Source organism: Microtus ochrogaster, unplaced genomic scaffold (assembly GCF_000317375.1).
Source record: "Microtus ochrogaster isolate Prairie Vole_2 unplaced genomic scaffold, MicOch1.0 UNK212, whole genome shotgun sequence".
Classification (NCBI taxonomy): domain Eukaryota; kingdom Metazoa; phylum Chordata; class Mammalia; order Rodentia; family Cricetidae; genus Microtus; species Microtus ochrogaster.
The window spans coordinates 38,555-66,205 of record NW_004949310.1 but is presented as its reverse complement, the minus strand read 5'-3'; the positions used below and the strand labels follow the sequence as shown (position 1 = coordinate 66,205).

The 27,651-nt window shown below is 43.4% G+C and overlaps 1 protein-coding gene across 1 annotated transcript; it reads left to right on the top strand.

Annotated features, from left to right (window-relative positions):
• The first annotated feature begins 1,656 nt into the window (after positions 1 to 1,656).
• On the top strand, positions 1,657 to 24,749 carry LOC101981278 (cytochrome P450 2B1). The gene is made up of 9 exons (XM_005372156.1): positions 1,657 to 1,864; positions 10,683 to 10,845; positions 10,995 to 11,144; positions 11,800 to 11,960; positions 12,678 to 12,854; positions 13,282 to 13,423; positions 14,930 to 15,117; positions 15,313 to 15,454; positions 24,173 to 24,749. Exons 1-9 carry the CDS (start codon positions 1,694 to 1,696, stop codon positions 24,352 to 24,354), a joined length of 1,476 nt encoding a protein of 491 aa, XP_005372213.1. The 5' UTR covers positions 1,657 to 1,693; the 3' UTR covers positions 24,355 to 24,749.
• The last annotated feature ends 2,902 nt before the right edge of the window (positions 24,750 to 27,651 follow it).

Below are 27,651 nucleotides of genomic sequence, written 5' to 3'. Positions count from 1 at the left end.
CCTACTTCTTTCTGGCAAGCTTTACCATTTAGGGTGTCCTGCCACCTTCCCAAATAGTGCTATCAGTTAGGTACAAAGTGTTGCCATGTGAACCTGTGACAAAGATTCCACATTCAAACATAACACCTTACGAGTGGGTCAAAGTCATCATTGTGGGGGGGGGGAGCAGCTAAGAACGTCCAGTGTCCTTCTAGCGTTCCCCTTCAGTCTTAGGAGGTTCAGTTGCTGACCCCTGAGTCACACCATAGAGCAGCAGCAAGGGTCTCCCCAGACGCCAGTGCTGTGTTCTTGGAAATAGCTGCTTCCAGAACCTCAAGTCAAAACATTCTGTCCATATAATTACCAGGTTTCCAGTATCCTGCTAGAGCAGCATCCAGACTAAGACAGTCTCTGCATCTTGCAGCAATCTGCGGGGTAGGTAGGTCAGAGACAGCAAGAGAGAGGGTCAGAAAGCTTCATGTCCTATGAAGACAGCCAGGAGGACAAAAGGAAGAAGCTTTTGTCATTAGTCACAGTGATCAGAGACTCTTTTAGTTAGGGTTTCTATTTCTGTGACAAAACATCATGACTGGAAGCCGCTTGAGGAGGAAAGGGCTTATTTTGCCCACATTCACACTTTACAGTTCATGGTCCAGGGAGGTCAGGGCTGGAATCTGGAGGCAGGAGCTGATGCAGAGGGCATGGAGGGTGCAGCTTACTGCCTTGCTCCTCATGGCTTGCTCAATCCACCTTCTTATAGAACCCAGGACCACCAGCTCAGGGGTGGCAGCACCTATAATGGGTTGGGCCCTCCATGTTAATCAGTAATTAAGAAATTGTCCAACAGGCTTCCCACGGTGTGATTTTATGGATGCATTTTCTCAGCTGTAGTTTCTTCCTCTCAAATGATACTAGCTTGTATCAACTTGACATAAAACTTGCCAGCCCAGACACCCATGGGCCCCAGCTGCTTCTCTGCCAGGTTTCAGCCTCTCTCTCCTTCTCATTCCCTAATCTTCCCACTCCTGAATCTCTTGCCTTTTCTTCCCTCTCCTTTTTCTCACATCTGTGGCTGTCACAGGCCAGAGAATTCAATGGGGTCTCTGAAGAAATCACACCTGCAGCCCCTCAAAGACTCTGGCTGGGGACTGCAGAGACACAGGGACATGCACAGAACCATGCAACACTAGTCACTTAAATGTGAACACATTCACATATAAAGCTGAGAACATACAGAAAGGTCTCCACAATTGAAGATTATACATGCAAACACATCTTGGACATGCAAAAGTAGACTAGCAAGCACACCTAGACTCAAACACAGAATCACACAGCTGCACATTCATATTAGAAGTGACCTTTAAGATATAAAAATATGCACAGTGCACACACACAGGTTCATGCCTGAGTAAATAAGCAGACAGAACTGAACTGACTTGTGTATACTCACCCCCAGAAATCGAGACGCATTGTTCCCAATGTCCTGTGTATCCGTTTTCATGATGTCCTTGCCAACATCCAGGGTAAGGTAAAGAAGGAGGGAGTGAGCTGGTCATTGACAGCCCAAGCAGGAAGTATGGGTGCTCACACTCGGGGACAATGATGAGACAGGAGGCGGGAACAGCTGAAGTTACATAACTGTGTGGAAGGCCAGGTTCAGCATAAAAGTCCAGCTGGAGTGTGCAGTGAAGTGGACGGTGCTCAGACCAGGACCATGGAGCCCAGTGTCCTGCTTCTCCTTGCTCTCCTTGTGGGCTTCTTACTGCTCCTGGTCAGGGGCCACCCAAAGGCTCGTGGCCACCTTCCACCAGGACCCCGTCCCCTGCCCCTCTTGGGGAACCTCCTGCAGATGGACAGAGGAGGCCTCCTCAACTCCTTCATGCAGGTGAGACACGCACAGGGCCTGTGCCCTATGGCATAGCCCCATGTTTGCTCCTGGAGATCACTCATTGGGATGAACGAGGGACTCCTTGCAGGTAGGAAGGTTGCTGAGTGAAAGGTGAGATGCTGATTGGTGGTGATGGATGGTGCTCAGATCGACAGGCGCGTCCTCGCTATGTTGGAATTGTGTGGGGCACTGTGCTTCGAGTGTGAAAGGGGTCCAGGTGTTGAGGTGTAAGCGTGTAGAATTTCACTCTGTGGGGCCTGTCTGTTCCAGAACAGAAAGAACAATGTCAGAGGCATCAACAACAGGCTTTGCTCCTGCCAACAAAAGAGAGCAAAGATTAGCTTCAGGTGTTCAGGGACAAAGGGGAGGAGAGGTAGGGCGGGAGGAGGGGCAGGTAGGGAGTGCTTATCAGTTCATTCCAGCAGCTAGCACTGTATTTACCAGGCTCTGCATTGATGCTTCACACTCGGGATTTCATGTTTGATTAATCACCACTTGCGTACTAATAATGAGTTGGCACCTGTGGTCCTACCTTCCATGAGGGAGCTGAAGCAATGACTGTAAATCCCACTCCTCTGTCCCTCCCCATGGCTGTGGAGATTTTCCTCATGAACCTTGTGTTTGTTACCCCCTGTATTCTAAAAGATCCCCCCATCAATGGCAAATTTAGTTATTTTAATTTTTATTTTGAAACATGGTCTCCCCGTGTCTTTTTTTTTTTTGGTTTTTCGAGACAGGGTTTCTCTGTGGCTTTGGAGCCTGTCCCGGAACTAGCTCTTGTAGACCAGGCTGGCCTCGAACTCCCAGAGATTCGCCTGCCTCTGCCTCCCGAGTGCTGGGATTAAAGGCGTGCGCCACCACCGCCCGGCCCTCCCCGTGTCTTTTAGGTTGGCATCCAACTCATATTTCCTGCCTTAGCCTCCTGAGTGGAATGTCAAGTGTGTGTCACCCTATCCTGACATATGTATTTGAAACATGTGCTTCCCACACATTGGAAAGCCCAAGTCAACACCCTATTGATTTTATTTTTTAAAATCCTTTGACAATTTAACATATGCATATACCGGATCTCCGTCATTTATGGCCTCCTTTCCCACTCTCCTCCCTCTTTCTCCCACAAGAACCCTTCATTTTGCCAACAAGACTCTTCCTATTTTGATATTCTTCTGTTTTTTTCCCACTGAGTTTATTTGGGTCATTCACATGGTCTCATGTGTGACTTATTGCTTGGAGATCACTTAGCATGAAGAGGTAGGATGCTTTCTAGGCTCTAGGTTCATTTGGGAAGGTTGGTGTAGAAGAGGAGAGATGCTGACCCCTGTCTAAGCATGGGTGGGGCCTACTTACTGGACCATAAGCATCTTGTGAGTGACTACAACACTAAAGAAATTGACACCTATCCCCAGTACCACTAACTGCCCACAGACCCACAGTGAGGTGCAGTAGCATCGTGTCACAGTGTGACCACGCTACATCTTTTCCCTGCAGAGACAGTATTTTTTTTCTCAGTGATTTATTTAGTATGTATATAGTGTTCTGTGCCTGCCTGCATGCCTGCATGCCAGAAGAGAGCACCAGATCTCATTATAGATAGTTGTGAGCCACCATGTGCCTGCTGGGAACCAAACCCAGGACTTCTGGAAGAGTAGCCAGTGGTCTTAATCTCTGGGCCATCTCTTTCAGCTGCAAGGGGACAGTTTGCATCATTAAGATATGAACACACATGACAGACTTTGTTGACTCCCAATGGAAGGCCTCACCTTCTCTGCAGAGTGGATGGGGGGTGGGATGGGGAGAAGATGGGGGGAATAGGAGGATGGGAGAGAACAGGAACTGGGATTGTGTGTAAAATAAGATTGTTTTAAAAATTAAAAGAAGGTAAAAACATACGATCACACAGGGTCTAAGAAATGTGCCACTGGCAGGGAATTAGAGCCTCTACCAGCTGTAATGTGATGGTTGGTTTCCTTTCTGACTATATATTTTGAATGATAAGGAGTCCCATGTTCCACCACATAGCATCATAGAGGTAGGGTTGGGGAGCAGAGCTGCATCCCTGGTACCTGATGGCCTGGTTTGAGATATGTTAATTAGATACATTTCCTGTTCACCTGGGTGATACAGAACACTGTCAAAGCAAAAGGGTTTGCCTCACTAAGTTTTATTTTATGTTTATGCATGTTGCTTGCATGTATACATGTGTATCATGTGCATAGTTGGTGCTCTAAAGGTTATGGGATCCCCAGAAATGAGTTACAAATGGTATGAGTGCCATGGGGTGCTGGGAACCGACCCATCGTCCTCTGCGAGAACAGCATGTGCTTTTAAATAACAGGTCATCCTTCCAGCCCCACCCCCAATTGAGTTTAAAGATCATCTGAGGATCCATAAGGGTCTACATAAAAGATAGGATCTGATGAGATTTCTGAAGACTCTCTGGAAGGAGAATAAATGGGGAAAGAAGCTGTTCCTGAGGGACAAAAGGGGACAGGAGAGGGAGAAATAGTCCCAGGTGAATGAACATGATGTAATGGAGGAGAGGTAGGTGCTGAATTTTGGGGTCATGGGGAGGAATGGCTTGACTGAAACCAAGAACGGTAAGATGGGAAATGGCCTACCTAAGTCAACAAGAAAGACCCTCCAGGTGGTTTTTTAATTTTTTTGTTATAACAATAGAGAAGAGACTCAGTCTTTTATAAAATAAAGAGGTTTATGTGTCTGGAATGATGACTCAGTGGTTAAGAATACTTGCTGCTTTTCCAGAGGACACAGTTTGATTCCCTGAACCCATATCTGACAGCTAACTACTGCCTGTCACTCCAGCTCTCGAGAGGATTTGATGTTTTCCTCTAACCGCTGGGAGTACCTCCCTGCCCATATACACAGACATACACAGACACACACATACACATACATACACACACATAACACACACACACAGACTGACACAGACATACACACACACATAACACAGATACACACAGACTCACAGAGAGATACAGACACACACATAACATAAGACACACATAACACACAGATACACAGACACAAACACACACAAACAGAAACACAGACACATGCAGACATACACACACAATGAAAATTAAAAGCAAGGTGGTTTATTTAGCTTATAATCATGAACAGACATTCCAAGATCCAGCACTTCTTTTATCCAGCCTCTAGTGGGAACCCCTCTTATGTGTCACAACATGGTGGAGAGGAGAAAAGAGGATCTGTCACTTGCAGAAGAGGCTAACCACATTGTGCGGCCTTGTTTTATAATAATCCATTCTCCATGAATCCAGCTCTTTCTATGAGACCAGCATTAACCTATTCTGTGGATCTGTCCCAAAGACCCAATGCCTCTCACTAGACTCCAGCTCCTGAGGTCTCTGCCGCCTCTCAACACAATCTCATTGGGGACCAAGCTTCCAACACAGGAACCACAGAGGACACTTTAACCATGTTCAAGGCATATAACATGGAAAAGGCAAGAAAAGGAAAGCTCCAGATAGATGGAAGCCAAGTGGTAGTGATATTCCATGGCGAACTGCAGATGCAACCAGCCCAGCTCTCTCAAATGGGTTGTAGATGAGTTTGGAGCCTGACTCAAATTCAGGTGCTAAAGGCCATGTCAGCTCCGTGAGTTCCAGTTCAATTCCAAATTGCTTGTTTTTGCTGGGTTTGATGGTATGCAATCTGGAACATTCTCTGGAAGCTTTAGTTGTGGCTGAAGAAACAGGTCTATACTCCCAGGCAGCTGTGTTGCTGGAAGTGAGTGTGGGCTTTTATCACGTGTGTTATTGAGATTGACATCTTAAGTATGATGAAATACTGTTGGCCAGGAGTAGAGAAACAAACCAAGCTGTGGCCTCCAGTAACTGCCAACATTTGGACTAAATATTCAACTGCCTTTCTGAGTCTTTATTTTTTAAAATTCTTTTGAAGCTCAAGGACAATTTTATTATCATTTGAGAGGGAAACAGCAAGACAGGGAAGTTGTGAATCTTGGCAGCTGCCAGAGTTGGAAGATGGATAGGAAGAGGGAAGTCATGCTGTTTGTAGGCTGCCACATAATGAAAGAGGGTAGGGCAGTACAGCACCAGGGAGAGAGAGAGAGTAGGCACAGAGTGCCAGGGAAAGCAACCCAGCCTTTGGTAGAGATCCAGAAGAAGAGATTAAAAAGAAAAGAGAAGGACGGGTGCGACTCTCTTCTTTCTTGGGGATCGTTGGCTGCTGCTCTACAAAGTGGGAGGGAGCAGAAGTGAGTGAGCAAGGTCGGACAGTTTGACAGCTCTTGGGGAGACAGCTTAAGTGTTATCATGAAGCTCCTAGTGCAAGCTCCTAGTATCATGAAGTCCTAGTTACCATATGTGGAGTATGGTCCTATGGCCAAGCTCCCCACACAGTGTCTGGTTACCATAGGGTCAGCAGGCAGGAGAACTCTAGCAGGGAACTATGCCAAGGGTCACACTAGAGGTAAATCCAACATCCAGGCTTAGAGCCCTTTTCCAAATAAGGGCAGACAGAGAGCAGGAAGTCTCATTGGGAAAGGAGGCCTCTATGTTGCCAAGCTTGGAGAGAGCTGCCAGGCTGTGGTAGACTGCAGCCTCTGACCAGCAAGGCCTTCCAGCAGTGTATGTGGAATTTTTCCACACCGGCAGCTGCTTCCAAATTACCACACAGTTATATTAACTAATTAATTAATGCTCGACCAATAGCTCAGACTTATTATTAACTAGCTCTTACATTTTAAGTTAACCCATGTTCCTTATTTATGGTCTGCCACGTGGTGGTACCTTTATTAGGATGGCACATTCATCTTCTGTTTCCTTTATATCTGGGTGGCAACTCCTCTGACTCTACCCTTCCTCAGTCCATCATTCTTGGTTTGACTTTCCAGCCTAACTGTATCCTATTCAGTGATTGGCCAGTCAGCTATTGTGTTTATTAAACCACTCACAGTGACATATATTCACACAGTGTATATAGAAGGATTATTTCACAGCACAACAAAAGAGGAATGATTTTCCGAGTAAGCACTAGAAAAAGTGCTGACAGAAGTTCTGCAAGTGGCTGCACCAAGGCCATGGAAGGAGAAGCACACTAGCTCAATAAGGGAATGATTATTCTTCCCTTATCCTCATCATGGTTTATGAATCAGCTTTTCCCAGGGCTTGTCTCTTGGCTGGGGATTGATAGGTCCAGATGAATTAACTCTTAAGGGTGGAGTCAATCTTTGGAGCAGGTAAGAATATCATGTCTCCTCTCAGGACCAGAGGGAGGAGGGAGGATGGATAAGGGATAAGGGTGGAGTCTATTTTAAACTGATTTTTAGGCTTCTTAACACTCTCCTCTTAAGAATAATGTCTCTAAAATAATTTGGGAGATGGGCTGAAATTTGGTGATGAAACATTTCCGAAGCTGTTCCACAGGGATCAGTGGATCAGTGGATCAGGGATCAGTGACTGGTATCAGTCACATGTAGCTCTGGGAAGAAATGTTCATTTAGGAGAAGTCATAAGAAGGACGTGGGTGGGGGTAGTGGTGGTGGAGAGCTGGCTCAGCGGTTAAGAGCACTGACTGCTGCTTAGAGGACCTGGTTTTGATTCCCAGCACCCAAAATAAATGGCTCACAACCATATGTAACTTCAGTTCCAGGGGATCTGGCTCCCTCTTCTGCCGTCTGAGGGCACTGCACTAATGTAATGTGCTTACGTACATGTAGGCATAACACTCATACAAAATCCATTATACTCCTTTGGTAGGTTCACAAGAACACTTATCTGTGTCCACTTGCTGGGATCCTCAACAGGCTTTTAAGTGTGGCCTCTGAGGCCTGATTCAAGTGCGATGAACCTGGTATTTATTTTCAAGTGTTCTGATAGCTGTTGGGGTAGCTAGAGACACTGCCTGGGTTTCCTCACTCCTAAGGTCCTGGAGTGTGACCACCTGTTTTATCCTCACAGGAACTTCTTTAGAGCACATATTATTCACATAAACCAGACTTGGGGGAAACTCAAGTGCAGTCTTATTAGAGTTTGAGATTAACAGCACTAGGGCAGGCAAGTGGTAAATCTTGGCAGCTGCTGAAAGAGGAAGATGGATGAGAGAAATAGAGGAATCTATGCCATTTGTAAGCAGCCAAGTGGTGAAAAACGAGTGGGTAGGCTTCAGAAAAAGAGGGAAAGCTCAGAATGTTGGGGGAAACATGCCCAGTCTTTGGTCAGTATCTGAAAGAACAAAGGATAGAAAGGAAGTTTCGGAAGAACCATGATTTTCTGAGTCAGGACTCAGAAGAGGAGGCAGGTCCTACTGTAGAGGAAGTTCTGAAAGTGACTGCCTAGGATTTGGAAATAAGTGTAATTATTATTATTATTATTATTATGACTATTACTGTGTGTCTGAGTGTATGTGTACTTTGTGTGTGGATGCCTGTACCTATTCCTTGGAGGCCAGATGGGGGCACTGGTTGTCCTCTATCATTCTCTGTTTATTCCTTTGAGGCAGGGTCTCTCCATTGACCTGGGGCTGCCATTCTCTCAGCTAGGCTGGAAACCAGCAAGCCCCACCATCCTCCACTTTGGAGCTGAGGTTGCAGGTGTGCTTGGGACACCAGGCTTATAACTAGGTATAGTATAACATCAAGTGCTCCCAGCCACCTCTCCAGCTTCAATTGCACCCTAAAATGATTTCTTTTAGATTTATTTTTATTTTATGTGTGAGTGTTTCGCCTATACATATGTCTGTGTACTATGTGTATGCCTGGTGCCTGCAGAGGTCAAAAGAGGGCATTAGATCCACTGGAACTGGAGTTAAAGATAGCTCTGAGCTACCATGTGGGTGATGGGAACCAAACCCAGGTCTTCTGTATGAGACCTTAGTCCCTGAGCCATCTCTCCAGTCATTCACTTTTGAGCTATGATATTGTTGAAGTTGATCATCACTCTGAAACAGTGGTTCCCAACCTTTCTAGTCCCTGTTTTATGCCCTGTAGTTATTATCTTCTCACAATTCTGTCTCAGTGTATTGATGCCACTGTGCTCAGACTTCACTGAGATAATAGCAAATATAATAAGAAGTTGTTTTCATGCCAACATTAAGTTGGTGATTATTTCTATCATTGATCTGATAGGCAGATTTTTATTTCATCGATGGACAAGATTCCCTGGTGTGGACTCACCACTGTTTGTTCTGTGTAGCATATTATTAAGAAGGCTTTCTTCTAGGAATAATCTGGTTCATTCATTTGGTGAATAAGTGTATATATATTTGCTGTTCTACAAGCACTTGGAGGTGAAATTTCTCTGTATGCTTATACTCATCTTCAAAAATTAGAGCTGATTCTCAATAAAGGCAGAGTCTCTACTCACAGATTCAACCAGCTGTGGATTGAAAATACTTAGAAGAAATGCATTCAGGTATAGCTCACACCTGTCACTCTAGCACTTCAGAGTCTGAGGCAGGAGAATGACAAATTTGAGACAACTTAAGCTACATAGAGAGTCCCAGCTCAGCTTGGCCTACACAGCAAGATCCTGTCTCAAAACATAAACCCTTGTAAATCAAACATGTGTAGAGTTTTTTCTTAGCATTATTTCATATATAACATCAGGCACTGACCGTTTTCATAGCCTTTCATTTCTATTAGCTCCAGTGCAATCTTGAGAAAGTAAAGTTTACAGGAGGATGAAGGAGGGTTATTTGCAAACACAACACCATGCTCCTCAAGGGCTCTCAGCTCTGGAGGGTTGTCATATTCCTGGAACCAATTCCCTGTAGAAGTAGGTTGCATTGTTAAGTATTTCCCAACAGCCCATACTGTAGTCATGAGTGTGAACTCAAGACCATCACCAGGGATCATTACTTCCCCTTCCCATGTATCCAGTGAATGGGTCAAAACCATTTTCTTGAATGTTGTCAGGAAGTATTGAACAGGCTGAAGCTGGATCACAGAAAGCATGGTTCTTGACTGAGATTCAGAGCTGTCCAGACTGAAGGTGTATGGGCAAGATTCTATATCTGTATTTATATCCATATCATATTCATATCTGTGTCTACATTTATATCTATGTCTGAAGTAGCAGGTTAAGTCCCCTCCCCTCATTAGTGAGAATTTATTTCAAACACTTGAGAAATAAGGAAAAAAAGTTCTTTAGTAATGCAATAGCTGGTTCTTGCCAACATCCTAGAGAAACTCGCTTCAATGTGAAATTTTTAATAGCTTCTGTAGATTTTTTTTGAGACAGGGTTTCTCTGTGGCTTTGGAGCCTGTCCTGGAACTAGCTCTGTAGACCAGAGATCTCACAGAGATCCGCCTGCCTCTGCCTCCCGAGTGCTGGGATTAAAGGCGTGTGCCACCATCGCCCAGCTGCTTCTGTAGATCTTGAACACAAGCAATCTGCATGTGCTGTCATCTGTAAATATCTTTTAGGTTCCATCAGACTTTGAGCAGTTAAACATGTTTTACAGAGACAAGAACTGTAAATCTGGCCATTTTGGGTAAGTGAAGATTTATAGCAAAGATATTTTCACCACCTCTTTTAAGGCTGATCATTGTTGTTCCTTTGGAATCATGTTCCTTGTGTCTCAGTCACTGTTCTATTGCTGTGAAGAGACAGCATGACCAAGACAGCTCTTGTAAGAAAGCATTTATTGGGGGTTGATTATAGTCTCAGAGGTTTAGTTCATTATCAGAAGAGGAAAGGTGGCCAGCAGAGGGGTAACTATTTACCCGTCTGTGTCTAGGTGTTTTCAGTGTAACAACAACGTCTGCACTGACTAACCACAATCCTGGTGTGATTATACTTGGCAGCTTCGAGAAAAATATGGAGATGTGTTCACAGTGCACTTGGGACCAAGGCCTGTGGTCATGTTGTATGGGACAGAGGCCATAAAGGAAGCTCTGGTGGACCAAGCTGAGGCTTTCTCTGGCCGGGGGACAATTGCTGTGGTTCAACCAATCTTCAAGGACTATGGTAGGAGTCTCAAGGTTTGGGATGAGGTGGAATGGTGAATGGGCACACAGAGAGGAGAATCTGATAGAAGGAAGGGCAAGGGGTGGGAAAGGACCCAGGTCTCTGTGAACTTCCTCTGCAACTCACTTATCCTTCCCCTACGTTCTTAGGTGTGATCTTTGCCAATGGGGAACGCTGGAAGGCCCTTAGGCGATTCTCTCTGGCCACCATGAGAGATTTTGGGATGGGGAAGCGGAGTGTGGAGGAGCGGATTCAGGAAGAGGCCCGATGTCTGGTGGAGGAGCTGAGGAAATCCCAGGGTGAGTCCTGGAGAATGAACATAAAGGAAGATGGTGACACAGGGACCTGAGTGCAGAACCAAAGAAAGAGGCTAAACATACATGGGCAGAGAAAAGAAAGTTACACACACACACACACACACACACACACACACACACACACACACACGATGATGGTACTTGGAATACCACAGAGCCTAGAATCATAGAAGACCTGGAGGAAGACTCGTAGATGATAGACTTCTAAATCCATAAAGCAACCCCTGAATCCTTCTCTGCACCATTCCTGCCAGTAGGAGTTAGCTCTCAGCTCAGAGTCAGAATGTTGCCTGGGGGGGAGGTACAGGGTAGAGACTGACTTGCACATGCTCTCCTTCTCAGCTCCCTGGGTCTGAATCCTGGCCCCACTCATGAGTAGTTGTGTTTCCTTTGTTGAAGTTAGTGACTGTTTCTGTGTATACTAATAGCATTGCATCTTATGTATAATACTGAGAGGAAATTAAGTAAAATGGTGTGTGTAATCTTGAGTGTAGGACCTGGTGCATCATATGTACAAATGGGGTATCAGCTGTTATTTTTCTTTGAGTAGTGAGTGGTGGGGACAACTTTACAGAGATGGAGCCAAGGCCAAACGTTCCTCTTGATGCCATGTCTCTTGTGCATCCTCATCCTCCAGGAGCCCCCCTGGACCCCACCTTCCTCTTCCAGTGCATCACAGCCAACATCATCTGCTCCATTGTCTTTGGACAGCGCTTTGACTACAAAGACCGCCAGTTCCTGCGCCTGCTGGACCTGTTCTATCAGAGCTTCTCTCTCATCAGCTCATTCTCCAGCCAGGTCAGTGGGTGGAAAGAGAGGAGCATCCAAGGCAGAGGGGAAAAAAAAGATGCTCTGTGTGCAAAGAAGGGAGTGTCTTAGGTCTGGTAAAAAGGCAGAGACAACATGGAGAGGCAAGGATCCTGAGGCCTGGAGGGATGGAGGGAGGTAGGAATGAACAAAGGAAGGGAGGGATGTTGTTAAGCAGGGTAGAGAGACCCAGATGCAGAAATAGAACCAGCCAACCTTGAGAAAATGAAGACATGGGGCTCTGGCTGTAGCTAAGAGGACAGAGGGGTTGTCTACACAAAATAAGCCAGGTATGGCTGGTACACCTATGCAATCCCAGTACATGGGAGATCAGAGTTCAATGTCACCTTTGGATAAGTATTGAGTTTGAGGATAGTCTGAAAGACACAAAACCCCAATTGAAACAACAGTAGCAACAGCAGCAGCAGCAACAACAAAATGATGGCTTAGGAAAGAGAGATAGAGAATACAAGGTAAGTACTGGAGAAAGATCCAGACAGACTGATAGTATGCTGTATGTGTATGTTCATGAGAGGGGAAACAAAGGAACAGAGAAGATGAGCAAAGTAGTGGGGGAGGTTAAAAAAAGGGAGGGGTGAGGATAGAAGGAGAGAAGGCAGGGACTCATGGAATGTGTGGACCTAGGAACAGCTTGCTTCTTGAGACTTGATAGCTCCAAGTAACTTCCTGGACCCTTCTTTCTTGCAGGTGTTTGAGCTCTTCTCTGGCTTCCTGAAGTACTTTCCTGGTACACACATACAAGTCTCCAAAAACCTGCAGGAAATTCTCGACTACATTGGCCACAATGTGGAGAAGCACAGGGAAACCTTGGACCCCAGCAATCCTAGAGACTTCATCGATACCTACCTTCTACGCATGGAGAAGGTACGTCCTGTGTGAATGAGAGGGGATGGCTGAGAGTGAAGGCTGAGGATGTGAGCGGAGGAAAAGGGGGCAGAGGATGGGGAGGAGAGACAGGAAATGGAGTGGAGAAGATGCAGAAGCCTCTGGAAAAGGAAGAGAAAATGTGATAGGGAGAAAGAAGGGTGGGGAAGAAACATAGGACACAAGAAAAAAGCAGGAAAGACAACAAAGGTTCTAAGAGTCTGGGAGATAAACCATGATAAACTACCAGAGAGTACAATAGAGAGAGAAGACAGAACAGACAGAGATCAAGTGATATTATTAAGGACTGAGAAATACCATGTGGTCTAGATATTGAGACAGAGGACAGTTCTCAGGATGTGTGTGCCTCGCCCTGCAAGGCTCCAGTCACCCCTGACCCTCCCTTCTCTCTCCCATCTGGAACCAGGAGAAGTCCAACCAACACACGGAGTTCCATCACCAGAACCTCATAATCTCCGTGCTGTCTCTCTTCTTTGCTGGCACCGAGACCAGCAGCACCACGCTCCGCTATGGCTTCCTTCTCATGCTCAAATACCCCCATGTTGCAGGTGTGCCACAAACAACCAGTTGGGGAATCTTCTAGCTTCCTATTGGCTGTGGAGGTTTGTGTGGATGAGTCATGGGCCTCTTATATCTGGAGCTCTGAAGGCTTTGGTCTACATCTAACCTAAAGCAGAGCTGTGGGTGGTGTGTGAATGAACACTCAGTTGATCCATTTCCATTGTTTTCTCTCATCACTTAAAGATTGATCCATCCATCCACCCACCCATCCATCCACCCATCGGTCTTCCTCTATCTTTACATTCTTTTCTTCATTCCTCTTTCTATCCATGCATCTCTTCATCCATCTACTTATTCTGTTCATTCAGTCACCTATTTATCAACCCACCAAGCCAGTTGTCACCTACCAATCCCTTCATTCATTTTCCCATCCATCTAAGCATCTATTTATCCAAACACCCATTTACTCAGCCATCCTTTTATCTACCCACCTCTAAACACTTATTAATAATATACACACACACCTAGTACCCCACCCACTCAACCATGTATCAATCCACTGTCTAATTTTTGGTGTACTCATTGATCCTTTAACCACCCAACCAGCCATTTCATTCATTTATTTTAATTAACTTAGTTTTTCCTTTGATCTGTAGGATTGAATAAATTGTCGTTGATTTATTCAGACATCTATTCTTCTATCAACTGGTTTCATTTCTTAATCCTTTCACTAACTGGCCTTTGAACTTTCCCTTGCTTATCCCTTTCTTGATTTATCCACTATTTGACTCACCTGTTGACTTACAAGTTGAATACACAATCCAGTGTTTAGTCTGTCTGTTTCATTAACTCATGAATATATCCATTTATTAAGTGATTGATCCCTTGATTTTTTTATGTATCCATTTTTGCATGTATCTGTTGATAGAATCATTTGCTAATCTACCTACTTTTCCATATTATTCCTGAGGATACAGCCTTGAGTTCTTAATATAACATTCCGTGTAAAGTTTTGGCGTATATGTAAGTACTAGTGTGTGTTTGTATATGTGTGTGTATGTGTGCATGTGTGTGTGTCTAGAGAAATGATTCATTCCTTGAAAAGATGAGAATTTTTACTGTTTTTCTCCTTTACATTCTTGCATCAATAAGATTACTCCAAAGTCTCCCTATGCAGTAGCCTTTGTTGTATGTCTTTCTTTCTTTCTTTCTTTCTTTCTTTCTTTCTTTCTTTCTTTCTTTCTTTCTTTCTTTTTCTTTCTTTCTTCCTTTCTTCCTTTCTTTCTTTCTGTCTTTCTTTCTTTCTTTCTTTTTTTTTTAAAAAACACTGAAATGGGGTTGAGGCTCATGGAGAAGAGCTTTAATATAGTATTAATCATGGGCACAGAGAGACAGTCACTTAAGAACAGGACAGTTGTTTGTACCCTCAAGTGCACTGAGTTTCTCAGGAGAGTCTTCTTGCTGCACTCTTTCCTGGGCTGTCGGCTCATAGAATAAAATATCATTGCTATAAAGCTGGCAAAGTAAATCCACTATTCCCCTTTTCTGTGCAGAGAAAGTCCAAAAAGAGATCGATCAGGTGATTGGCTCACACCGCCCACCCAACCTTGATGATCGCACCAAAATGCCTTACACGGATGCAGTCATCCATGAGATTCAGAGATTTTCAGATCTTATCCCAATTGGAGTGCCACACAAAGTCAACAAAGACACTTTGTTCCGAGGGTACCTCCTCCCCAAGGTGAGATCAGCTGAGACGCTACATCTCTATGCCTCGAACCTCCTCTTGTATTACCCTCAATCCTAGTAACAGATTGTTTGCATTTTCCCAGCATTCTCTAGTTCTTATTGCAATCAATAATCTTATTGCAATATGACTGTCTGCAGATGGGAGTCAGGGTATGTTAACATCTTTGTCTCTCACAATGTCTCCTAGAACACTGAAGTGTACCCCATCCTGAGTTCAGCTCTTCATGACCCACGGTACTTTGAACAACCAGATACCTTCAATCCTGACCACTTCCTGGATGCCAATGGGGCTCTGAAGAAAATTGAAGCTTTTATGCCCTTCTCTACAGGTGAGACGGACCTGTGCTTCCTTTCCCAGACACTATAGGGTAGGCTCACTCTCCAGGAAATAGTACTAGGTCCAGGTTTACTGAGTCTATTCTAGCTGCTTTGCCTGAATCATTCCTTTCACCCTGGCCACAGTCTCACTAGGGGCTTCTTGAACTAAAGGAGCCCTGCTCAGGAGGACTTTGGGAAGGTATTGATAAACCTGTGAACCTGAGAAAATGCATTTTCTTAAGAAACAGCAGCACTTCTATGAACTGGGTAGGGTCTTGTACACTTCTATGAACTGGGTAGGGTCTTGTACACTTCTATGAACTTGGTAGGGTCTTATACACTGCTATGAACTGGGTAGGGTCTTGTACACTGCTATGAATTGGGTAGGGTCTTGAACACTACTATGAACTGAGTAGGGTCTTGATCACTGGGGAGGCATTGACTTTAGCTGTGAGCACTGGGATGGGGCATGTCTTGACATGCTTATCTCTGTTTTCATACTCTTGTTAAATTTTAAGAGACATCAAAATTACTACCATTTATTTGAGCCAAGAACCCATTCATGATAGACAAACTCTTGAACCAGAGAAAGTTCAGTTATAGTACCCAGCAGTGTCAGCACACAGTGTCTGTAGACCAGAGGGAGCAGGGCATGGACACACAGCTTGATGGGTGTCGGCTCTGCTTTGGCCTTACTTAGCCATGCTGAGGTAGTTGGCAGCCTGGAGTAGGTCAACTGCTGTGAGTGACTGAGATTTGTTCTTCACTGAAAGAATATAATCTCAAGTAGTGTGTAGTTGGAGCGCCTGTTGTGTTTGGTTAGTTTGTTACATACAGAATCTGCCTCTTACCAAATTTAATTCAGTTGAATGGACTCTGTGTAAATGAGTAAACTTTGTGTTCAGATTTCTCATCTTTTAGAGAAAGAGAGGTTCTAGAAGGAATTCCTTAACCTTTAGTTGTCCTCATGCTAGGGGTGGAGCCGGGGCTGAGTATGTGTTAAGTAAGTTGCCTTTGAAAGAGCCCCCACCTCCAACCTCTCCTTGGTGCATTCTAGGAGATGCTCTGTTGCTGAACTTCCCTGTTCTCTGCCCTCATCCCCTCACTGAGGGATTTTACGCAAGTGCTCTCCCACTGAGCCATGTCTCAGCTAAGAGTAGTCCAGTTTTGAGTGTCCAAGTGACTTCAGTCACCCTGTCTGCAGCCTTGCTCCTGGCTGTGTCCAGTCCAATGGCCTCCTTTCATGTTTCATCTTCAGGGTTGTAGACATGTAGTGTTATATGAGGCTGCTTGTTCATTTCCTGGCTGCCAAGACTCCCAAAATAACCACACAGAAACTGTATTAGTTAAATCACTGCTTGCTCTAGCTTATTATTGACTAACCCTTACATCTTAATTTAACCCATATCTATTAACCTGTGTATTGCCACGTGGCTGTGGTTTACCGGCAAAGATTTGGTGTCTGTCTCTGATGGCAGCTCCATGGCTTCTCTTCTTCCACCTTCTTTCTCCCAGCATTTAGTTTAGTTTTCCCCACCTACGTATATTTTGCCCTGTGCAGGCCTAAGACAGTTTCTTTATTAACAAATGGTATTCACAGCATACAGAGGGGAATCCCACATCATTCCCCCCTTTTCTGTTTAAATAAAAAGGAAGGTTTCAACTTTAACGTAGTAAAATTACATATAACAAAACAGGTATCAAGAAAGAATTACAGTTACAATATTTATATCTACTTTATCTCTTATCATAACTAAGGAAAACTATAACTATAAATTCTTCAACTCCATCAAAGACTCCAGAAAGATTTAATATTACCCAAGTAAACAGGAAGAGCATTGTAAGCAACTTCCAAAACTCTAGAATTGACAGAGACATCTTGCTGCCTGGACAGTCACGTGAAGGTCTTCTGTACGATTGGGGCATCCATCATCAGCCGATAGGCCCATAGTATCCAGCAGACTTTTCCATGAAGCAGGAAATTTTAAAGACAGTTCTGCCTATATTAGCATTTTGTCAGTCACTTTTTTTTGTGTCCTACAGAATGTCTGGCAGATTTTGTCATGAAGCAGGAGCCCTTGAAGGACTGTCTTACCTTCTTTAGGCAACTTTAGTAGTCATTTTTCTATGGGTCCTGCATGTCCAGTTCACATGGCATACCATCAAGCAGTCCAGGCACGAGCAGTTTCTTGCCCAAATAGCCACCCAACTCCATAAGGAGCCTCTTCAATGCCCGTCTTTCTCTTGAAACAGATTGGTGCTGTCAGAGGCAGATGTGTCTAATTGTCATGAAAAGTCCTAAGTTTTTAAAACATTTTATTTTATTTTATTTTTTTGGTTTTTTCAAGACAGGGTTTCTTTGTGGTTTTGGAGCCTGTCCTGGAACTAGCTCTTGTAGACCAGGCTGGCCTCGAACTCACAAAGATCCGCCTGTCTCTGTCTCCCGAGTGCTGGGATTAAAGGCGTGCACCACCACCACCCGGCTTAAAACATTTTAAATGACATATTCTGAAGGTCTCTGAAAGATTTGAAGAATACCTATCTAACTGAAATATATCTCTATATATCTAGAAAATCTAACTAACATGATTACAAGCTTGGCTATTATAGATGATTATCTATTAACTTATATTTCTTAATTATACATTACATTTTTAAATGACTACACAAACACAACACCTTAATCAAGAGCAGAGATACATATACACAGTATAACAAAATTGACCTTAAATCTGTATCAATAAACCAAGATCCATATCAATGCAGATCTCATAGCATATGCCTCCTTAAATGTAAATAAACATTTGTAAACAATCATTTAGGGATATAGGTGTAGTTCTCTTCAAACTGCTTCTTGCTGTTTATTGGGCAAAGTATTTTTTGAGGGGTGTTGAAGGTGATCTTTCAGGGGATCTTGGTCCATTAAACCACATTAGTCTAGAAGGATTCCACAGGTTCTCATCCTCTGCAGAAACAAAAGAACCTCTTTTACAAAGCAACACATTCTTTGACCCAAATTTTGAAATTAAGATACCTTTAAAGTATGTATGCTGGTTTAGCTTAGCAGCCCATACAATGAAATGTCTCTTGTTATGTAGCTCTTTAACAGTCAAAAAATTTAAAGAAAACACAATAATATACATATTATTATGTATATTATAAATTCCAGACTCTGTGAATTTTCCATCTTTACATGGCTTATTAGTTTTACTCTATTACTTTTTCTACAATTTAATATTTATTTTATTATCTTTATTCCTTTAATCTATGACTGTCTGTACTCTTTTATAGTACATTTACTGTCTCTTTACTCTTTTTCTTCTCTCTCCCAAGCTTATATACATTTTTCAAACACACAGTGTCTTGTTTAGAGGTCTTTTATGTCTGAATATGTCCTATTGTGTATCTGAAATCATTTTCTTTCCAAGAGTACTTTTTAAAATGCTAAGCAGCATAGTCTCAGCGGTCTTGGGTGCTGGCTTTGCCTTTTTCAGACCTTAAATATGGTGGAGGTAGTTTCCTGCAGGTTCTAGGATTGCTGGGTGCGAACCATCCTTACAACCTCAACTCTGGGTAGCACTGTGCAGCATATAAAACCTTTTTATCTGAGTAAAAGCTAAATTTGCCATGCAGCACACTGCATGGCCTCGATATATCTCTGTGCATGGCAGCGAGAATCTGCTATGCTTTCTGGTCTGTGCACTCCTAGCAGACTCAATCCTGCTGACTGCCCAGGCGGGGAGTGCTGAGCCTGGACATCATTTCAGCTACTTTCCTCTTGACCCTAAGTGGGCACATAAGCATCTGGACTCATAGTGGTGGCAGGCATCAACCCCCCAAAAGAACCAGAGTTTGTGCTGGCAGCATGGACCAGGAAGCCACTGTTAAAGACATTGTTGAATCAGGAAGGCCTCTCTTAAGAGAGCTGCAGCAAGCAGAGCCCATCTGGAAAAAATGTGGCTAAACTTTGTTTTTTAGTGTCTAGAATTTCTTTCCAAGCTTTCTTAGGTTTTATATGGATTTAGTCAACCATGTTGGTGTGTCAATTTGTTTTATGAGGCTGCTTGTTCATTTCCCAGTTGCCCAGACTCCCAAAATAACCACAAAGAAACTGTATTTGACCCATTAGCTCTAGCTTTTTATTGGCTAACTCTTACATCTTAATCTAACCTATCTCCATTAATCTATGTATTGCCACATGGCTGTGGCTTACTGACAAAGATTCGGCATATTTGTCTCTGGCAGTGGCTCCATGGCTTCTCTTCCTCTGCCTTCTTTCTCCCAGCATTCAGTTTAGTTTTCCCTACCTACGTATATTCTGCCTAAGACAGTTTCTTTATTAACCAATGGTATTCACAGCACACAGAGGGGCATACCACATCAATGTAGGGCATGAGATATAAGTAAACTATCTGTACAACAATCCCAAGTTTAGAAAGCCAGTGGTGTGGAGAAAAGGGATGCAAGAAGAAGACATGAAGGAATGCATGACTAGATATGGTTAAACAGAGAATGAGGAGGGCTTAGGATGTTGGCTAGGAAGTTTAGAAAAAGCAGCCAGAAAAAAATAGATAAAAAGATAGGTACAGGCACAGATTCAGGTATACTGCTGTGGGATGCAAGTTGCAGCAAATAAGCAAGCAAGAGAATGAGCAAACAAACAAGCCAAAAGGATACGAGAGCCAAAGAGACATGAATGGTATATAATTTGCCAGTTCCAGGTATGAGGTCATTGTTGAGAGTGAGATAGCCATTAAAAACTGCTCTGGAAAAATATGGGTCACAAAACCAGTTCTAGGAGAACTATCTCAGAGAGATACTCCATTAATTTCTAAGCTAATGCTGCTTAAATTCTGGAAAGGTGGTGCTCAAAGGGATAGGGTGATTTCCCTAGACACTCCTAGGTAGCTCCCCAAAAACTGGAGGGCATGGGTTCCTGGAAATCCCTCCTCCACCTGGAAACCCAAGGCAGCCAGTTGCAGATTAAGAATCTCTGAGATACAGGGCAAGTGGTGGAGCCTTTGTCTGGGTTTTCAGGCTCCCATTGCTCTGTGATGCTCCATGCCCAAGGTGACAAACCACCACAGGCTTCTTATACCCCTGAGAACTCGTTGAGTGCCAGAGAGCCTTCATCATGTAACCTTGCCCATTTTTAATTGTATGAGCAATTGTGTTTAGAAACTTGTTGATATCAAGCTGAACAAGAAAGGAAGGAAGGGAGAGTGGAGGTGGGGAGCAGAGGGAGGGAGAGGGGTGTACCATGAATAATAACCCAGAGACAGATATTGGGGTTCAACCTGAAGATTAGAAAAGCAAGGCAGCCAGCCACTGGCTCTTCCTCTTCCTCAGACCAAAAATGGGTGAGATTCTGTTTCCATGAATTCTGAAGAGTTCACATCCCCTAGTTCATACTCCACTGAGTTCTTGTCTCTTCCCCCTTATATTCCTCTCTCTGCCTAGCCATATTGCCCCTGTCTCTACCTCCCTAATGCTGGGATTAAAGGTATATAATCCCAATTGCTGGGATCATCTTTGTGTGAGCCCTGTTTCTCTCTCTCTGTCTCTGTCTCTCTCTCTCTGTGTCTTTGAGACAGAGTTCTCTGTAGCTTTTGAATCTGTCCTGGAAACTAGCTCTTGTAGACCAGGCTGGCCTTGAATTTATAGAGATCTGCCTGCCTCTTCCTCTCCAGTGCTGGGATTAAAAGTATGTGACACCATTACATAGCTGAGCCCTATTTCTCTTTTAGGCAGATTCAATCTTGTGTAGCCCAGGGTAGCCTTGAACTACCAGAGATCCCTCTGTCTGTTTCCTAAATTCTGGAATTAAAAGTGTGTCCCCCCCACTGTCTGGCCTGTATGGCTGACTAATATGTCTGCTTTGCCTCTGATATTCAGACAGGCTTTATTTATTAAAACACAAATAATATACCACTATATTTCCCTTTTTACTCTAAAATAAAAAGAAGGCTATAACTAATATAAGAAAAACTACATACAGTAAGTACAATAACTATATACAATATATACTGGCAATAAATGCATCAACAATATCTAGTTCATTTGCATTTGACAAATTCAGAGAAAACACTCCATATCTATCCTATCTTGTGAGTCCAAAGTCTTTTTTACTTTTTATCATAACTTGCTTTCTGCATCTGGTAAACAAGCAAAACTATAACTATAATTATCTAGTTTTCAATTCCCTCAGAGTCCCAAGAAAGAAATAATATTAACTGAATAAGCAGGAAGTATGAGTAAGCAACTTCCAAAAAAATGTGAGAAATGACAGAAACAGCTGGCTGCTTGGATAGTCACCCAAAGTTTCTCTGCAGTGTTGGGGTATTCATCTTTAGCCTACAGGCCTAGAATATCAGACAGACTTATCTGTGAGGCCGGATATTCTGAAAGGCTGTCTCTCCTTGTCTTGACAATGTTTGGCAGACACTTTCTTTTATGTCCTGCTTGTCCAGTTAGGACATCATACTGTCCACAGTAGAGTCAAGGGCCTTTTCTTTCCCTGTGGCTTACTTTTGCCACAAAGAAAATAAACTCCATGTAAAGTTTCTTTGATGCCCATTATTCTCTGAAATAGATTGGTGCTGCCAGGAGCAGACATGTTTCATTGTCATAAAAAAGAACCTATGTGATTAAAACATCTTAAATGCCATATTCTGTAGAACTCTGAAGTGTTTGAAGATGACCTGTCTATCTAAAATATATCTTTGTTTGACCTTGAAAACATATCTAATGTGACTACAAGTTTGATTATAATAGGTGATTAACTACTAACCTGTATTTCCTTATTATACTAAACAGTTGATAATAATAATTTTCAAGGAGTAGATATTTGCATTACATTGTTAAATGAGTTGTATAGGTATGATACCCTGAATAAGAGTAGCAATGTATGTACAGTATGTTCTAACAAAATTAATCTCAAATTTGTATCAATATACAAAATTTGTATACAATATGCAAAAGTCCAATCTAATGTAAAACATTTAAAACTAGTAGTTGCTTTTAAAAAGTAGATTCAATAATCTACCTTTTTATTTTATCATATCTATATCTTCCCTTTTTTCTTTTTAGAGTAGATTCAATAATCTACCCTTCTATCCTATCATATCTATATCTCCCTTTTTTTCTTTCAAAACAAGAACCTTGAATCTAATTTCCTTTGTTTAGCTTTTTTCCTGACCATTACCAGTAACAACTTGTAACCAACTCCCCTAAACAATAACAAACATCCATAACCCAATGAAAGACCAAAAACCACTCACCCCACCTCTTGGGAATGAAGGCTTGTGTTTTTAAATTTACTTCCTGCTGTTTGGGGTGATGACATCTTTAGGGGATCCTGAAAAGAAAAATTTGAGTTAATTGTCAAGTCCTGGGAGAGGTAGATGTGTTATTTGTTGAACAGTCTCTGTGTTATGGGAAATGTGGGACTTGTCTCAAGTCCTGGCTAGAATAGTCTGTTAGGCTGGATCATCTCAGCTAGCCACCTCACAATTGTTCTGAGCAGTTGTAGTCCAAAGTTGATCTTTAGGTGGTGTTTTCAGCTTGTGGTGTTATCATAGTCCTGGAGGAATCATAGTTTTGGGGCCCTACCCTCCTTATGGAGACTCCAAAGGCTGCTGTTAGGCATGCTCATGGTTCACTGCAGAAAACTGAAAAGAAAGTCTGAAACCTGAAATCATGTACATGGAGGTAGATAAAACCTTTTTCTAGAATTAGTTAGTAATCTATATGACCATTAATATCATGACAAAAAGTTTAAATTTATACATTAATCTTATAAATCTTATACCTTAAAAATGCTGTTAAAGAGTCAATATAAAACCATAGGTTTATGAGATTAGTGGTAATATAAGAGTCCATAAATATTTGTTTTTCTTCTGACTTATATAATGACATGAGACAGAGATTTTTTTATTTCATTTTAATAAGCATTCTTGGGTTTAGAGAAGGAGAGACAGAAGGAATACACACACAGAGATCTTGCTATGTAGTCCAGCCTGTTCTGAACCCATCATCTTCCTGTCATGGTCTCCCAAGTGCTGCATTTACAGGCATGTGTATCCATATCTGGCTCATATAGGACCCTTAACAACATCCAGTTGTTAATCCAAGAGTCTTTGTAAACAGCACCTTTACCCTTAGGGCAGCCAATGAAATGGATATCAATCGCCTCACATGAGAAAGGAGGAACATTAAAGCTGCTGCATTATACATATGTACACATACACACTTCCTTTCTACTCTAAGTGGGTTCTTACAGTCCAGGAACAAAGGACTTTGATAATCTGATAAAAGCTAAAAATTTGTCAGAAGTGACCATGAGACTTCCCAACAAATTGGCACGTTATGATTTATTTATTCCTGGATACATGTTTGTATGCATATATATGTGCACAATGGTGGGTATGGGTGTGTTTATATCAGAGGACAGCTTGTGGGAGTTGGTTCTCTCTTTCTAACTTGTGGGTCCAGAGGGTTGAACTCATGTTATCAGTATTGATAGCAGGCGATGCTAAGAAGTCTCACTAGCCCTTGAACCAATTCTTTAACATTTTGGGAATCTCTTAACATTCTCACTTGAACTGCAGGTGAGTATCAAACTCATTCTTATTCATTGCAATGGGAGAGTTGTCTGGGTTTAGGGATGGGGCAGTCCAAAAGCTATATACTTCCCTGGGGCTCACATGGCTCATTCTCTGTGCCCACAGGAAAGCGTATTTGTCTTGGTGAAGGCATTGCCCGCAATGAATTGTTCCTTTTCTTCACCACCATGCTCCAGAACTTCTCTGTGTCCAGTCCCGTGGCTCCTAAGGACATTGACCTCAGTCCCAAGGAGAGTGGCTTCGGCAAAGTGCCCCCAACATACCAGATCTGCTTCTTGGCCCGCTGATTGAGCTGAGGTGGCCAGGTATCCCCACTCCTATTGAGAATGGCCCCATCTTTCTTCCTCTGTGAGACCTGCTGCAAAAAAATGCCATAGGTCACTGCTCAAACCCGTCCACCTTAACTGCAGCTTCTGCAAATCTCCGAGGTGTGTTCTTCTGCCCTGAGAATGGCACTGGAGAAATCAGTCGAGTGTCTTGCTTGATGTGTGAACAGAAAGACTTCTGGAGGCCACATCTCATGCTGAGCCAGTTCCCTATTGCTCCTAACAGCCACCGTCCCCATGTAATACCTCTGGTGCTCCATGAGCTAATCTAATGGACTCTGTACATGGTCTGAATTCTGTGTCTATGAACTTGCCTAATATGTATGGTTAACATAAACAGAGTTGCATAGCTGTGATCTTTGGTGTCTGGTGTTTTTTACTTCATATAGTATTATCTAGGTTCCTGTGTTTTGCAGCCCACAGTTACATACCTTCACATGCTTTTGTCATGATCTTTCTTAGCAAAAGCACAATACTTTCTTTCATGTGTTATGCCAGCCGAAGATGTGGTCTGGATTAGGGTGGGTCTTTCTGCTTCTAATAATCTAGTAAGAAAACCCTCACAGGATGCCCAGTAGCCTGGGTTTTAGTTGATGCCTGATACAGGCAAGTTAACACTCGCGAGCAGCCACCAGGTCCCTGACCTCCCTGCTATTCTTACATGTGACCTCTTGATTGTCTGGTAACTAAGGTTCTTTCCAGAAAGGCTTCTTACTGCCAACTCCATCGCATTCATGACAGGTTTGTGGAAGGACAACTTGTTCCCTTGTTCCCTGTTCCACTGTGAGAATCTGGAATGGCAGGTGGCTGATGCCAGATTTTTAAATCCGTGGAACAGGAACCTACAAGTAAATAAACAACTCGATAAAGTGATACCAGTCACTCTTTAAACTTGTCCTACGCACAGATGTCATCTGTCTCCGGTCTGTTTCACTGTCTTCTGATGACCAGCGTAAATCCTCTTCCCCAAGTGTCCAGGTGGATCCCAGCTCTGTGAGTCATCTGCTCTGTTTGTTGTCATGTTTCTGTTGCTAGTGGAGGAGGGTGTGTCAGAATTCTGCCTTGACAAAGTTCCTGGTAACACTCCCTGGTCTACAGAGAGCTTGATGATGCCACACTCTGACAGAAGTGTGTCTGGGAATTACCCTTTGAGCGATGTCCCAGGAAACTGAAATACACACCACACTGCTGGTATAAGCAGGTGCTTGTGGGACGGTCATTTATCTAACATCATCACCTAGGAAGATGTCTCTGGGCAGCCACTGGCCAATCAGCAGGCAGCTCTCAACTCACCTCTGAGATACTAAATTTCTACCTGCCTCATCAAGCCCTCTGTAGCCCAGGGAGAGTTACCAGGACGTTTGCCAAGGTGGAATCCTGGCACACCCTCCTTCACCAACAGAAACAGGACAACAAATACAGCAGCCATCCCTTTGAGAACAACAGGGGAATGCGCAGCATGCCAAGGGAGGACCATGGTGTTCTGTCTTCTCCTGGATCTTAATAGTCTGGGCCTGCGGTGACTCCAGCTCAAGGTCTGTATCTCTCCTGAACAATGGCTTCTTCCTTTGCTAGAGAATATTTTGCCAACAGACCCCATGAGCTTACTTAAATTTTTCCAAAGGGTGAGATATGGAGGAGGTCAGGGTGAGGAGGCAGGAGGTGGGAGGAAGGAAGTGGTGCTCACAGGAAGCAAAGAGTTGCAAGCCTATGGTTCAACAGGAATCTCCAGATCAGGTTGGGAATTCTCTTGTTCCAGCTATGCTGTGGTACTAGAGAAGCTTCTAGAATTCTTTTGAGAGGGGACAGAGGTAAGGTAGGTAGGGAGATAGCTTCTGGTAGACGTACTGTGTTCTCCATCATGGAAAGCAGCATTTCACATGTGGAGTCCATGAAACTCATAAAGTCCAAATCTGGAAGGTTCTCAGAAAAGCTTGATCTTTGAATTCTTGGTCTCCAGTTGGTAGAAATGTTTGGGACTGGTTAGGAGGTGTGGCCTTGTTGGAGGAAATGTGTCACTGGGGATAGATTTTGAGGTTTCCAAAGCCCAAGCCTTTCCCAGTTAGTGCTCAGTCCACCTCCTAACATGGATGAGATCTAAGCTCTCAGCTACTGCTTCAGCATCATGACTGTCTATCTGATGATTTCATGTTCCTGAACAAGATGGTCATGAACTCACCTCTGAAACTGTAAGCCTTGATAAATCCTGTAAATGGAGACTGTGCTTTTGTTTCTTGGCTACCTGGACATGATTTATCACATAAAACTACATTAATTATAACACTGTTTGGCCAATGACTCAGGTGTATTCCTAGCTAGCTCTTACATCTTAAAGTAACCAATTTCTATTAACCCCTAGATTACCACAAGGCTGTGGCTTACTGGTCAGGTTCTGGTGTCTTTTTCTTTTGTCAGCTACACAGCGTCTGCCTGACTCCACCTTCTTTCTCCCTGCATTCAGTTGAGATTTCCTGCCTACCTATATTCTGCCCTGCCATAGGCTAAAGAAGCTTCTTTATTAACCAGTGGTAATAAAACATATTCATAGCATACAGAGGGGAATCCCACACCTCTCGGTTGTGCTGGTCATGGTGTCTTAGCAGTGCAATGGAAAAGTAACTAAGGAAAAGGGCATGAAGGGAGAACAGACTCTCAAAGAGAGACACAGATGCACAAGGAGTCCCACCATGGCAGATGCCTGGAGAATAATAGACACAGCATGGTTATGGAAATACAGGCAAAGCAGGATATGGCCCAAGCCAGGTGAGAGCCAGTCAGAGTGACAATGTAGGGCACACCTAGAGCTTGGTGGTATACCTCTTGCTCCCAGGGACCTTTCTGAGCTTTTTTTTTACTCTGCCATGGCCAACATCATCTGCTTTATGATTTTTGGTGAGTGCTTTAATTTCTAGGATCTCAAATTTGTCCATTCACTAAGTTCACTGAGTGAAAGATTCACTATCATCAGCTCTTTGAATAGCCAGCTAAGGTCAGAGATTACACCATGAGCCAGGAATCAGTGTGGGTGGATTCAGGGAAGAGACCAGGGGTCTAGAAAACAGAGGCAAGAAAGCCTCAGAGGTCAGATTCCCAGAGAAGTAGAGATTATTTTAGTCTGTTCGTGCATCTGAGTGTGGTATCATTCAGTGGGTAACCAGCACTATCCACAGTGACTGAACAAAAGGAGATGTGCTAAGGCATGCTCAGATGGAAGAGTGTGCGCAGCATGCATGGACCTCTGGGTCTGAGCCATGGAAT

Excerpts from the sequence above, each read along its gene's own strand:
- LOC101981278 (XM_005372156.1), top strand. The coding sequence starts at position 1,694 with ATGGAGCCCAGTGTCCTGCTTCTCCTTGCTCTCCTTGTGGGCTTCTTA. Across the intron at positions 1,865-10,682 it reads TCCTCAACTCCTTCATGCAG|CTTCGAGAAAAATATGGAGA; the intron begins GTGAGACACGCA and ends TATACTTGGCAG. Across the intron at positions 11,145-11,799 it reads GGAGCTGAGGAAATCCCAGG|GAGCCCCCCTGGACCCCACC; the intron begins GTGAGTCCTGGA and ends CTCATCCTCCAG.